The sequence below is a fragment of the Mauremys reevesii genome, linkage group 10, assembly GCF_016161935.1.
Source record: "Mauremys reevesii isolate NIE-2019 linkage group 10, ASM1616193v1, whole genome shotgun sequence".
NCBI lineage: Eukaryota > Metazoa > Chordata > Testudines > Geoemydidae > Mauremys > Mauremys reevesii.
In genome coordinates this window covers 27,517,056-27,531,527 of record NC_052632.1, presented here as the reverse complement: position 1 = coordinate 27,531,527, position 14,472 = coordinate 27,517,056, and the positions used below count along the sequence as shown (strand labels likewise).

The 14,472-nt window shown below is 41.8% G+C and overlaps 1 protein-coding gene across 7 annotated transcripts in view; it reads left to right on the top strand.

Moving 5' to 3' along the window:
* The window catches only part of THSD4 (thrombospondin type 1 domain containing 4), a 606,703-nt gene that overhangs the window by 584,752 nt on the left and 7,479 nt on the right, over positions 1-14,472 (top strand). For 6 of the 7 annotated variants that reach the window (XM_039492160.1, XM_039492156.1, XM_039492157.1 and 3 more), the window contains one exon: positions 1,158-1,337. In XM_039492160.1, the coding sequence (XP_039348094.1) occupies positions 1,158-1,337 (180 nt within the window). Of the gene's footprint in view, positions 1-1,157; positions 1,338-3,995; positions 4,106-14,472 lie in introns of those variants that run through there. The other variant, XM_039492159.1, reaches the window with a different exon arrangement.

The window sequence follows — 14,472 nt, the reverse complement described above, 5'->3', positions numbered from 1 at the left end:
GAAAGTCAATGAGACTTAGGCTCCTAAGTCACTTAGGCACCTCTGAAAATTTGACCCTAATTTTGGGTAACAAGACTGGGGTAATATATATATTTTTTTACTGTGTTGATTTTAAAGAAAATGTGATTGTTTCATAACGACTCATGTCTTATGAACAGTTTGAAAGGTATGCTTTTTAAAAAGTACTTCATTTTCTTTTCGCTTTCCTAGGCTTCAATTAAATTAATGTAATTGACACCCCTGTAAAATGCTGGAAATATTTAACTATTTCTGAGCTGACAAAATATTACTTGTTTCTGTAGTCTTTAGAACCAAAGGTAGTGCTTTAGCTGCTTCAGTACGGCAAGTGTAAGGATTTCTTTTTTTAAACCAAGTAATCCTGTTTCCTTATGGACAGTTTTGAAAAATGTACTTTGGCTCCCAAATAAATAAACAAACAATGGAAATCTTGTGTGTCATTTGTTTATTGGCTAGCCATATGGAACAGTACAATGAACCTGTAAGCCTAGAACTTGCAAGTTCTTTCACAGCACTCAGCTGATTGCTGTGCTCCAGCAAAAAGTGACAAAAAGCTGTATAGTCTTGAGCCAGTGAAGCACTTAAACATAGGCTAAACGTGAAGCATATGAGTAGTCCCACTGATTTTTATGGGACTACTCAGAAGCATAATTATAAGCATGTGCTGAAGTGCATTGCTGAATCAGGGCCTCAGGGCACAATTAAGGTTAAGTGCTATGTCTAATATTTCCCAGGGCAGCAGTATTTCAAGTCCACTTTTCACCTGCAGTTTCCTAGCATAAAATAAAGTTGGGCTGTGGGCAGGGCATAGGAAAGAGTGAATAATCAGGTCTGCAGTGGTGAGGATGAGAAGAAAGATCTGCCTCAGTTCAGGGGAGGCAGGGAACAAGGATGTACAAGAGGACATTAGAATGTTGCAGTCCAGATTTGAATCCAGGTACTTGGAGCATAAGCAAACAAAGCTTTAAATCTTTCTTCTTCAGAACATTAATTCTTATAAAGTGTGACCTCCCTCTGGTGGCACAGAATGCTAGTCTAAAATGCATATTTAATTTATGAGAGTAGCTAGAGTACATGACTAGAATATCAGAGATATGCTGTTATGTGACATCCACCACTCTTTCTGTTCCCTGATGCAGTGTTCAATTGAATGTGGCAGCGGAACCCAACAGAGAGAAGTCATTTGTATTAGAAAAACGGAAGGCAGTTTTGATGTGTTGAACCCTTATGAATGTTCATTTTTGGAAAGACCTCCCAGCCAGCAGCCCTGCTACCTCAAACCCTGTGGGGCTAAGTGGTTTAATACAGAGTGGAGCACAGTAAGTCCTTTTTTCCTTTTCTATATTCAAGCCAGATTGGTGCATCTCTGACCATCTCCTTTGTATTTATATGAAAAACATCACATGGGGAATAACATTGACCTTGAAATGAGACTTCATATTCTCTGCACGTGAATTATATTGTAAATAAAACCTGCTTTGTGCTGTCTCTGGGGGCAAAGCAGCTGGAAATCTTCCCTGCAGGGACAGCCAAGGAGTCCCCTAACAGAAAGGAATCCCCAGGTAGTGCGGCTGCCTCTGCATCACCCATGTCCCCCTCCATATAGGGGACATGCTGAGGAAGAATGGAGCTCATGCTATTTCACCTGCTCCTTGTCCCTATGGGACCACTGCAGACAACATAATTTAGAACAGTCTTTATGCCGCTTATGGCCCCCAGCTTGTCCATGAGCAAGGGAGCAGAAAAATGGTGTAGCACTTCCTCCACACTCCTAGATCTCCTCAGCTGCAGTGAGGGTAAACTAATGTGGGATTTAGTTAATCAGATAAAAGAGAATGTACACATCTGAAATGCTATGGAGTCAAGCCAGATTCCTTTCTGTTGGGAGACTCTTCGGCTGCCCTGTGGGGAAGATTTCCAGCTGCTTTGCAACACAGACACAGCACGTTTTATTTATAATATAATTCATGTACAAAGATTCAGTTTCATTTCAAGGTCAGTAGTGTTATCCATGGTGCTGTAGGCCCATTGCTTAGGGCCATGCTCTTGGACTCATGTGAATACGTCAGAATTTAAATTTTATATTTTAAAAATTTGTCATGATTGTGAAAACTCAGTTGTAAGCAATACAGTGATTCTGCCTGAGTCTGGAGACAGCCTGAAAAAATAGCTTGGACTGTCCCATTCACCTTAATTGTTAGCTCTGAAATCCACTGCTTTGAGGAGTCCCACCAATACCATCCCAGAAGAGGACTCTGTGCTTGGGGGGTCCTTATTGCTGTCACCTGGGTCTTGACTCTACTGGGGTGCTCTAGGCAGAGGTAATGCTCCAGACATAGTCCTGTGTATGGAAAAGTGGAGGTTGAGTCTTTCCTCCTCTGGGATAGACCCCAGCCTGCCTGAATAGAGGGAACTGTGGTCTGGGAAGTACATAAGATCAGCCTGTCCGAAGAAGAATTGGTGAGTCTTTATGAGGTGAGGGTGAGGGTACTTATGAGTGAGAATCCAAGTTGGTATGGGGCTAAAGTGTGTGGGCCGGAGAGGAGGGGACACTTGGGCTGTGCAAAGACCCCAGATTGCCAATTTAACTGAAAGACAGCAATCTGGCTTTACGTTGTCCTCCAAATGAACAGTGAGCCCCTATCCTCAGCACTGTGTCATTAAACTGGAAAAATGGAGATGGCTCTGCTGAGAATAGTCAGCTTTCTGTGACTGGTAAATCTGTGAATTAAAATGCCTGAGGAGCTTTATGAAATGGTCAGTCCATTCCACAGTGAAACTGGCATTTGGTCCCTAAGAAATAGCTAGAAAAATACTTCTGGCTAAATTCAGAAATCAGAAATAACTCAGCTTTAAATTCTTATTGACACTGATTTTAAAGTGAAGTAGAAAGGAACTTATTTAACAGATATTAAATTAATGTCAGCGATTTTTCTATAACACTAGGTTAGAGATCTTACCACAGCTTTGCAGCAGCACAGCTGCCAGTCACAATGTGGTGGTTTTGTGGTGTGTGATTGTGGTTTTAGCTGCCCATTTTAATCAATAATGCAACAATGCTCCCTTCTGCAGCTGCTTATCAGAGAACTACCATTCTTCCAGCTGCTCTTTCATGGCATTTTTTCCTGATGTTTCTACGACAGAAAACAATTGCAGTAAAATTGATTAAATAACTTTTCAGTTGCAATTTAGTACAATCAAGGGTCTGTGAGGCTGACTTGTGTTTAGTTTTTTCCCCTAAAGAATATCCCTTTGTGACTGTGAATTTAAAATGATCCTGGGGCAATATTCATTCATGATATATGGTGTAACCCTGCAAGAAGATGAACACCAGCAAATCTAATTTTAAATTAAAAGGGAGTAGAGATTTCTATTCGGGGTTTGGCTACCCAGGAAGTTATTCTGCAATAGCTATTCCTGATTAATTTCCTGTCTGGATGCTTTTATTCTGGAATAAAAGTACTTTAATCTGAATTATCTTTATTCAAGTGGATCAAACTAATTTGGATTAAGGCATTCTTATTCTGGGATAAGAGTGCTCACACAGGGAGTTAATCAGTAATAGCTATTCCATTTTAAATCCACACCCTATCTTAATCCAGATTAATTTATCTATGTAGACAAGCCTTCAGACCCTTTTTTCATGTCTATCACTGTGGAATCTCCATCTTTTAAGATCAGGTCCATATCATTTAATGTTCTTCATTTGTTTAGGTTGTATACTATAAACGTATCAATAGGCTTAATAAATTAATGTTACTAATTATGGCTAATAAGCTTTTATGATATTGTTGGGTTTGTCACGGCATGATCTAGCAAATCTTTCTATTTACCTCAGCGGGTACTAGTTGGACTGTTAGTATGGGCAATTTCCCTTATTTTCATCATGTAATGAATTTGCACTGTCACTTGTACAATCACTAGAAATCTCAGAGAGCCAGCTCAAGGATTGCCTAATCCGATTTCTTGCTTCCCAGGAAAAATTGCAGAGCAACGTGTGTGCCACTTTCCCACACTGTCTGCCTAATGTGCAATGCGGTGGTCTCTAAATGTTCTGGAATATTCAGGATATATCAGGGAAATTCCCCACTGAGAGAAGAACATGTCATTACTGTTGAGCTGAGTGAGACTTGCTGTGAGGATGTTTGTAAGCAGTATTGTAGCTTTACACTTGCTGCTGGGTATGAATGATACAGGAAAGAAGGGCACCACCAGGGCAAGAGTGATTTGGAAAGGATTTAAAAGCTTTTTGGATATTAGGATCTAAACCACTCAGCTACTGGTGGAATTGAGAACAAACACATGCTGCAGCCCACTGGAGTTAATTTACCAGTTTTTATAAATGGAGATTATTTATGGAATTATTTTAACATAAAGAGAACTTGAATGGAACCTTCAAGGTGTGCACATACCATAGCTAAGTAAACATGTGATCTACATATTGTAATTTTGTCTTGCCTCGTCTCTGCAATTGTTTTTCTCACCCATCCATGTATGTAATAATTCCAGTAGTGTGGTCCAGTACTGTAAAAAAGTAACTACAAGTGTAGTGCTCACCACTATTAATGTTTCCATTACAATCCCCCACTAGTAGTAACTGTATTCATTAGTCAGTGTTGGCATGATCTGGTTACTTATTTTGAACTTCTTCTATACTATGTCTATTTTTTTTCTGCAAAGTGCCTATCCCAATTTGAGGTACTGTACAAATAATAATCACTCTAGAATATCAGGGTTGGAAGGGACCTCAGGAGGTCATCTAGTCCAACCCTGTGCTCAAAGCAGGACCAATCCCCAGGCAGATTTTTGCCCCAAATCCCTAAATGGCCCCCTCAAGAACTGAACTCACAACGTTGGGTTTAGCAGGCCAATGCTCAAACCACTATGCTATCCCTCTCCAGCATTGTTTTGCTCTCAAAAAGCATTTGGGAAATGTTGCAATTTATTTTCTAGTTTTGGATATAATTTGAATACAATCCCAGTTTTCTATGCAACTAACATGAAAGAAGGCTGCCTCCTAAACTGATATAACTTGGCGTAGACACATTGACCTCAGAGAAGCTATATTGATTTACCCCAGCTGAAGATTTGGCCCACAAAATGTAAAGAGAACTAACATTCATGAAACCAATGTTTCAGAAAAACTACACCGTTAGGAAATAACAGGAATAATATCAGTAAAGAAGATGCTGCTTGTCAGAATAAATAGAAATTAACTGTTTATAAGGTTGTTGGAAGGTATCAAATTCTATATAGTTCCAAGTGTTTGGAGGGTTTTTTTTTTCTTGTTGTCTGCTTGTTTTATTTTAATTAGATTCCAACTGACCACATCTAATAAAAGACAGAGAGAGCATTTTCTGTCTAACACCTTTTACACACAGACCAGTAATCCCTGACTATCACTGTATATGTGTGGGTTTGAATATGCCTTATGGGACAAAGAAAAGGGAGAAACTTTGCATTATTGCGATGTTTCAGGATGTTACCTGCAGTGGTGAGCTGCAGCCGGTTCGCACTGGTTCGCAAGAACCGGTTGTTAAATTTAGAAGCCCGTTTAGAACCGGTTGTTCCTGGAGGGACAACTAGTTCCAAAAGGGCTTTTAAATTTAACAAAAGCTCTAGCAGCTCCCTGCCCTTCCCCCGGCCCCAGCTCACCTCACTCCGCCTCTGCCTCCTCTTCTGAAGCTCCTCTGGCTTCTCCTCCCCATTCCCATCTTGCCACGAATCAGCTGTTTGCGCAGGAAGCCTGGGAGGGCTGAAAAGGAAGCAGCGGCTTCCACCAGGTGAGCTGGGGCCGGGCGGCGGGGGCACCAGCGGGAGGAGGGCTCCAGGCGCTGCGCCGCCCGGCGAGGTCGTGGCCGGACCCTGGGGCCGGGTGGCGCGGCTCCTGCCCCCTGGGTCCAGCTGCGCCCGCGCCGGGCAGCGCGGCGCGGCTCCTGCCTGGCCCCCGGGTCCGGCCCCGACCTCGGCCGGGCGGCGCGGCTCCTGCCCGGCTCCCGGGTCCGGCCCGGCAGCGCAGCTCCTGGCCGGCCCCGACCTCGGCCGGGTGGCGCGGCTCCTGTCCGGCCCCCGGGTCCGGCCCGGCGGCACGGCTCCTGCCCGGCCCCTGGGTCCGGCCCCGACGTCGGCCGGTGGCTCCGGTCCCAGCCCCAGCCCAGCTGGGCCCCCACCTCCAGGCAGCGCGGTAAGGGAGCAGGGAGGGCGTGTTGGATAGAGGGCAGGGGAGTTGGAGGGGTGGATTAGTGTCGGAGCTGTCAGAGGGCAGGGAACAGAGGGATTGAACGGGGGCAAGGGTCCCGGGGGGCAGTCAGAAAGGGGCAGGGGTTGGATGGGGCGGTGGGGGGCAGTTAGGGGTAGGGGTTCCAGGGACAGTCAGGGGACAGAGAGAAGGGGTGGTTGGATGGGGTAGGGATCCCGGGGTGCCATCAGGAATGAGAGAAGGGGTTGGATGGGGTGGCAAGGGTCAGTCAGGGGACAGGGAAGGGGGTTGGATGGGGCAGGAGTCCCTGGGGGGGGGGCATGACCCCCTCATGGGATGAGGAGGAGGAGGGAACCGGTTGTTAATATTTTGGCAGCTCATCACTGGTTACCTGTAGTGACTTTCCACTAGTTATTTCACTGTGGATCAAAAGGTAGCACTTTTTCTTTCCTTCCTTTATTAGTATGCAGTATGTTTCTGAATAGTCCACAAAATCAGCATGAATGTAACATTAAAATTTGGTACAGGTGTTTTTCTTGCAACTAAGTCTGCATTGAAAAATGGCTATTAAGTATTTAGCATTGGAGAATATTAAACAGCTGATACATGCTGTACTTGGCAAATTAGTTCTGCAAAAATGGAAATGTTCTTACAACTGGACCTAATAATATTCTATTAATTAATCATGTATCTCGAATTATCCCCCAGTTCTTTGTATGTATCATGTTTCATTTGACTGCTGGGTGATGAACAATACCAATGAACTGTCCTTAGCATCTGTGTTAAGCCTGGGATGCCTGAGTGGGCTTTTATTAGAGGTCCATTCCAGGGAAATGGGTGTAAATGATCAAAATCAAACTGGATAAATCCAACTATCCTTTCAGTCCTTCAGCGAATAGATAAGACAGAATATAAAGGTATAGAGCCTGCTTACACCAGATATGAATTTGGCCCTTTATAGCTGAGTATAATTATTGAAAATGATGTATTTTTTCTGTTACTAAGTGGTTTCACCCCTTAATGATATTACCCAGAGCATTAAGAAGTGCCGCTTTCCAGGATTATGGCTTCATTTCAAATTAAGGAACACTAAAGAATGATGGATGTGCTCCAGTTCCCAAAGCTATCAGATATTTACCATAAAACAGTCTACAGCAGTTGGAACATCACTGAGAGTAGAGCTTACTGTGCAGAGAGTGCCATGTATCAACATTTTCCAAAGGAAGCGGGCCAGCTGATGTGCACCAGTGCCACAAGTAACTTTGGTTTCATATATCTTCCCAACATAGCTCATCTTTGACAAAGTAGCTTATTAGAATTATGATGAAAAAAATCAACATTTATCACAAAAATGAAAACCCCAAACTCCAGTATTTCCTCAGAAGGACATATGATGTGTTTGACGAGCACTTAGATGACATCTTATTAAATGCTGTAGTTCACTCCTTTTTGTGGCCTTAAATCAAATCCAAAATGACAGTCCTTTGTGTGGAGAGCCCACAGACCCCTCATTTTGATTTTCCTTCCGCAAACCTTTAGTCAAGCGCCTTTGAAAGTAATATGATTCTAAATCCCTCCTGACATTTTTTTCCCACATGACATTAAGGATAGAAATTGCTTTTTGTTTGTCCTCTTGCTTGCATTGCTCATTTATCTGGCCACACTTAGGGCATCAAAGGAAAGCAGAAAAGAAGAGGGAACACTTTAGCCACTTTCTTTCAGAGGCAGAAACAAAATAAAACAAAGCAGCTGAGCAGAATCCAGATTTCACCCTGTAATTGTTTCAGGGGTGCTTCTCTGAAAACAAAAATGCATGTTTGGCTCTCAATAAAATCAACATAAATCCAGAGTAACTCAGCAGAAATCAATCTAAAATGAGACCCAGGTTCAAGTCTGTGCCCTGCCACACACTTCATGTGTGACTTTGGTCAAGCTGCTTAACCTCTCGGTGCCTCAGTTTCCCATGTGTAAAATGGGGCTAATGATATTTCCCTATCTCACAAGGCTGAGGTTAAACAAATTATCAGCTGAGGTGCTTTCAGATGTTCTGATGAAAAGCACTATATGAGAGTCAGGTATTATTCCTGTTGTTATTTTATGTCAGTGGAATTTCTTCAGATTTTTGTTGGTGTTGCTGGCAGCCAATTTTGGCCAAAGTGAATTTGCGCTAATAAACCCATGTGGCCCACGTTTTCAAAAACAACCTTTAAATGCATTCCCACAAGCTAGTGGACACAGTCATTTGCACCCACAAAAAGACAGAATCTGTGTTTACAGATTGTATTTGCATGTGTTAACCAATTCTACCTTTGCAAACCCAAAAGATATGGAGAGACTCAATGGTTGTGTCTACAACATTGTGGGGCACAAATACGAATCCTAGTTGAATACTCTGGCTTTTTACAAAAAGTACGTTATGATTTTTTCTCTGATATTGTTACTGGTAGTAAGGGAAGTATGCAGTTTATTATTATGAGATCTAAAGAGGGAGCTAAAATATCTTTATGTGATTAGTATCACTTAGAGCAGGAGGAAAGGATCAACCAGTGTTTACGGCTCTATTATGGGGTTTGAGAGACTCAGATTCATATCCCTGCTCTGCCACAGACTGCCTATGGACCCTAGGCAAGTTATTTGTGTCTCTGTGACTCAGTTCCCCATCTGCAAACTGGGGGTACTTCTCTACATCACAGGGGTATTGTGAAAATAAATACATTAAAGACTGTGAGGCACTCAGATAGTATAATAATGGGGGTCATATGATATAGATGGCTGTGGTACTGGCAGATTAGATGGCAGGTTCAAAATGACTGACTGATATTCACAGGAAGGCACATCATTATGTAAAATCTTTTGGTGACAATGACTGGTGTTATGATGGTAACAGCTATTTTTGTAATGTTGGCAAGCGAAATAGTTATGCCAAAAAAAGACAGGAGGAAAACAGCCTGTGTAGTCTGGGGTTATTTCAGTTCTAATCCTTAAAAGTGAGCCAAGGTTAATTGCATAAATGTGAAGCTTTGGAGCACTGAGGATCATATTGGTCAAAGAGGACAAAATCCTGAAGAACTCATTCAGACAAAACTCCTGGAGTCAATAGGGACTTTGCTTGAATCTGGATTTAAGGATGTAACTCAATGTAGTTGGCCTTGAAAATCCCATAGCTGAAGGTACAAAAATCTTTGGCTTCTGGAGAGCTGATTTTGATGGAATACAGAAATTGCTTTGAGGAGCTGTGATTAGAAGTTGGTAATGTATAGCAAGCCTATAGGGCTGCAGGAAGTGCAGGACATAGTCAGCTGAAGAAAATTAAATTGGAATTCTTCCTGGTTAAATGTGCACGGAGGGAAAAGAACAACAGAGGCCAATGTGGTTCAATAGTGATGTAAAGACTAGAGCAGTGTAAACAATAGGCAGGAGGCTTTTAAAAGTATTTAAAATATAAACTGTGTGGTAATGAAGAGAATGGTGAGATATATAAAAATAAGCAGAAGGGAATAAGAAGAATAATTAGAGGAGCCCGAAAAAATAATACAGAATATAAAATTACAGAGAAAGTTTCTACCAAACTATAAAATTGGTGGAGAATGTAAAGTAGGAAAAATAGACATTTATCTGTTGTTGTTTTTTTAAGTAGAAATATGAGTTGGGGTAAGGATGACAAAAATGTAAACAAACCCCAGGATTAGATTTCCTGACAGGAGTTAGAGAATGGGTGAAAAGAAATGGAAATGGTTTTATGGCAGACAAAGCATCAGATTCAGATCACTGTCCTCCACAAGTGTTAAAGGAAATGAGGAAAGCTCTTAGTGAAAGATTACCTGATATGACTTGCTTTCCTGAAAGACCTAGATGTGGGGAATTTAATAACATTATTTCCAAAAGAACTGTGAGATTAGCCTGGAATCCTACACATGTTTGGAGGAAAGCATTAGTGACTTAGTAGGATTTAATAAGGGAACACTTTAAAAAAAATTTGTTAAGGTCTAGATTGTACCATTTAGGAAAAGCAGTGATTAGGGAGCAGTGTGAAGCTGTACCACCCAAAGGATACCCATGCAACTGTTAAAAATACAACAAATTAGTTAATATGTTTTATGCAAAAAATCTTAGCACCAAAACTCCCCAATTAAGACCCCAGCACATACAACATCCCACCTTCTGACACGCCAAATTGTTCAACCCTATCCACATGTCAAGCCTGAAAGAATACGTGAGCTTTGCAGCATGTCTAGTTTGATAACAGACAGTGAACGATAAATCTCACTACTCTGCACTGAAAAATTTGGTAACCTTTCACCATAGGCTGAGAATGTCTCATGAATTTCCACTTAACCAAGGGTGGGGGACACACCACTCTGACCTCACTCCATACCTCAGGATCACCAAATTTCAGTAGATGGTGATGATAATATAATACCTAGATCTTATGTTGGGCCTTTTATCAGTATATCTCAAAGTACTTTACAAAGGAGTTTAGTACAATACTGTATAAATGGGAGGTCTTGCCTAGAATTAATTTGGAGTTATGGTAGAGGGTGGATGGAGTGAACTGTCAGTGTGTGACTGCAGTGAAAGTGCTGAATGTAACATAATGTACCTACTGTAGGTTTCAAAAGCATTTACTGAACAGCCACATTCAAGATTGTGAGGGAAGAATTAATGAACGGGCTTTTGGGGAAGAGAGGCTCTCAGATGATATTGTGAGGTAGATGGTATAAGAACCTGAATAGCATAGAACGGGAAGTAGCCTTACACAAAGTCTGTTGTGCACATACTTTTGAACTGCATCATGCACCACATTTCAACATCTGCACTGGGAGGAAACTTTTGCAGTTCTAGGGTATGTCTTCACTGCAATTAGACACCTGCTCCTGGCCCGTGCCAGCTGACTCAAGCTGGCAGGGTTCAGGCTGCAGGGCTATTTAATTGTGGTGTAAACATTCGCGCCTCCCAGCTCGCAGGATCCTAGTGCCTGGGCTCCAGCCCAAGCCCAAATGTCTACAGTGCAGTTAAACAGCCGGTTAGCCTGAGCCCCACAAGCCCAAGTCAGCTGGCATGGGCCAGCCGTGGGTTTTTAATTGCAGTGTAGACGTACCCTTAGTAAGACAAGGTAGGTAGTGATGGCTTGTAAGAAATTTGAAGGTAAAAGCCACGTTATTATTTTATGGTACAGTGATCAAAGTACAATAAGAGAGTATTTTCCTCTCCGATGGCTTTCTCCTTTTGTTAATGCTTCTAGTTTAATACCTCAAGAAAAATACATTTTATTAGAGGTTTCTCATCAGCTATTATCCTATGTTGATTTTTTTTCTTTTTGGTAGCAAAGCTAACCACCAAGTAGCCTCAGGACATGCAATTCTTACCTCAATGCATAGTACAGTATTATTTAAGACTCTAAATGCTAATTTTATGAAAATTGGTATATTCACAGTGTTCAGGAACCTAGGCCTTTATGCAAAGCAAAGCATAGACGAGTCTCTTCATTTAAGAAACTGCTGTTGGAAGGAAATCTCGTTGACGCTCTGCTTGGCAGTGTTTTAACAGTATTGCAGGCACGTGGTTGCTGTAAATGGACAAAAATTGATGGATGTGCTATGAACTTCTATTGTAAGCCATGGAACTCACACTGCTATTATTCTACATCAATGTTCATCTCATAATCAAGTTTGATCTAATTTAAGTTTTATTTTTTTTAAATGGAGTGAAGAATCATGCCCTAGGGTTGAAAGCAGAGTTTATCCATTACAATAGATAGATGAGGCTTGGCTCCTTACCATTTATCAGTACAACCTTTGTGCCTATTTTGACATTTGTCTGATTAGATTTTTCATTTAATGGTAGAGGGATAGCAGTCCCAATACACTCTTCTTTGCAAAGGAGTTGAGGGTAATAACACTCGCATAATGTTTCTAACCCAGTTTCCAGAAACCGCTATCAAAGATTGGAGTTTTTAAAGACTTTTGTGAAAATACTGGCTGTTTTGTTTAAAACACTTAATCCGCTTAGGGGTTTTTCAAGAATACTCAAAGGTGCTGTTTCTGTGTCTGATTTTAGTACACTTGCCAGGAACCGGAGCAGAACTCTCAGCAATTATCAATGGTATGTGCAAGTATAGGAGCAGGTGCTGAGACAGTAATAAGCCATCCTGTAAATCTGTGATCCAAGTGTTATAACTTCTCTTAGGGCCAAATTCAGCTCACATCCACCCTGGTGCAGCTCCGTTGCAATCGATTGAATGGCACTTGCTTTAGACTCAGACTGAACTTGGCCCTTTTGGTGAAGTCCTCCTGGCTCCCAAAATCAAGCAGCACCTCAATGATTACACTGAGTAGGATGGTCCAAGAAGTGGAGAGAACACAGAGGAGAACTCTTGGCCCCCTGAGTCCTCCAGCGTGGTATGTGGGAATGTGTAGGGGATTTAAGGTCAGCCCAAGGGAATGGTAGAGACGTGGCAAGTAGGTCTGTGACTTTCACTGATACTCCAACTTGCTACATCTGACACTGAGCTGTAGTAGTAGTCAAGACTGCCCTTGAACCAGCTTCCCTCCCTTCATTTTTCATTTCCACCATCACCCATGTTTGTTCTTCTGTGCAAAAACTTTAGTTCAGTTGAGCGCAGTGCACATGATTTTCACATTGCAACATGTTTATGGTATCCATAAATATTTTTCTCCTGTAGAGAAAATGAGATTTTGTTTTTTCAGAACATTTTCTTTTCACAGAGGGCGAATTAAAGACTCCTGGGCTATCAATTCCATATATATTTCATGAAGGCTGCATTTACTTTAAAACAATCTTGTGTGTTTTGATCAAAAGAGCATTGGAGTTGGTTACAGTTGTCATGAGAAAGTGTAGTGCATTTGGGGATTAAGGAATCACAGTTCTCCCACCACCTTTCCTCTTTTCCCTACTGTGATGCTGGCAGACCAGGTGTCAGCTCCTGCTGAAGGCCCAGGCCAATTCACTTGTGTATTAGCATAGATCAAAGTGATTGTTAAATGTATAAGAGTATATTGGTGTTTAAACTTCATGAAAACTAGTGGGATGTTACCTGCATTGTTTTCACTTATCTGTATCCTGTTATTATGTAATAACAAACATTTACATTGTGTAACCCCTGTAACTAAATGACCCATCAAAAGAGAAAGAAGCCTTGTGGAATGCAAATGAAGAACTTGAACAGAAAAGTGCTCATTTTGAAGCAGGTGGTCATTGTGATGATTGGAGGTCAAAGACTCAAAATGTGTTCCCCTCTCTCTGTCATCAAAGGAAAAGCCCACATGGGTAGTGACCTGTCAGCTTGTTTTCTATGAGAAGAAGCTATAAGTATGGATTCAGGGAAAAATCCTTCATCTCTGGACTGTATGGACTCCTAAAGGTTACAGGTGCAAAGTGGAGATCCCCATGGACAATCTGGGAACCCGGAAAAGATTTTTGGGAATCTGGCAGTTTATTACATCACTGGCACCATTTGGAATTACAAACTGTGACTCACCTGTACATAAATGTTACCTGCTTCACCTCTCAGTAACTCTTGCTTCCTTTTCTTAGCTAATAAACCTTTAGTTAGGTGATTATAGAATTGGCTGCCAGCGTTGTCTTTGGTGTAAGATCTAGAGTACCATTTGATCTGGGGTAAGTGACTGGTCTCTTGGAAACTGATGTGGTGTGACTTTTGGTTTAAGTGATCGTTTATCACAAAGTCCATTTGTCTGGGTGGCAAGATAGACTGGAGAGTCTAAGGGACAGTGTCTCTGAATCCATGGTAAGATTTGTATAGTGATCCAGGAGTTCACATTTGTCACTGGCTTGGTGAAACCTAAATATAAAACACACCATCAGTTTGGGGCATCTGCTCTGTTTTCTGACAATCTGCCCTGAGAGAGGCCTTCGCAGTCATGAACCACTCCAGACAGCATGACATCCACTGTCTGTTGAATAGTTTCTTTGAGGTTGATTTGGTATGGTGTACAGGCCAATCCGTGTGCAAAAACAATGACCCTTGCTCATCAGACAGGAAAATAGCATTCCCATTGTTATCACGCTGACTGTTATGAAAGAGCTGCAGCTGGGGGGGAGGGTGGTTCACTCCATCATGTTGGAACCTCCACCCCCCCGACTACAAATTGTTCCTTGAATTCCTCTCACATCTATAACAATCTTTCTGGCTTCCTGTCATACAGCTAACAGGATGGTTCATAAAATGTATCCCAGAAGGAGGTACTATGAGAGTATTTCAATTGAAGTGGTTT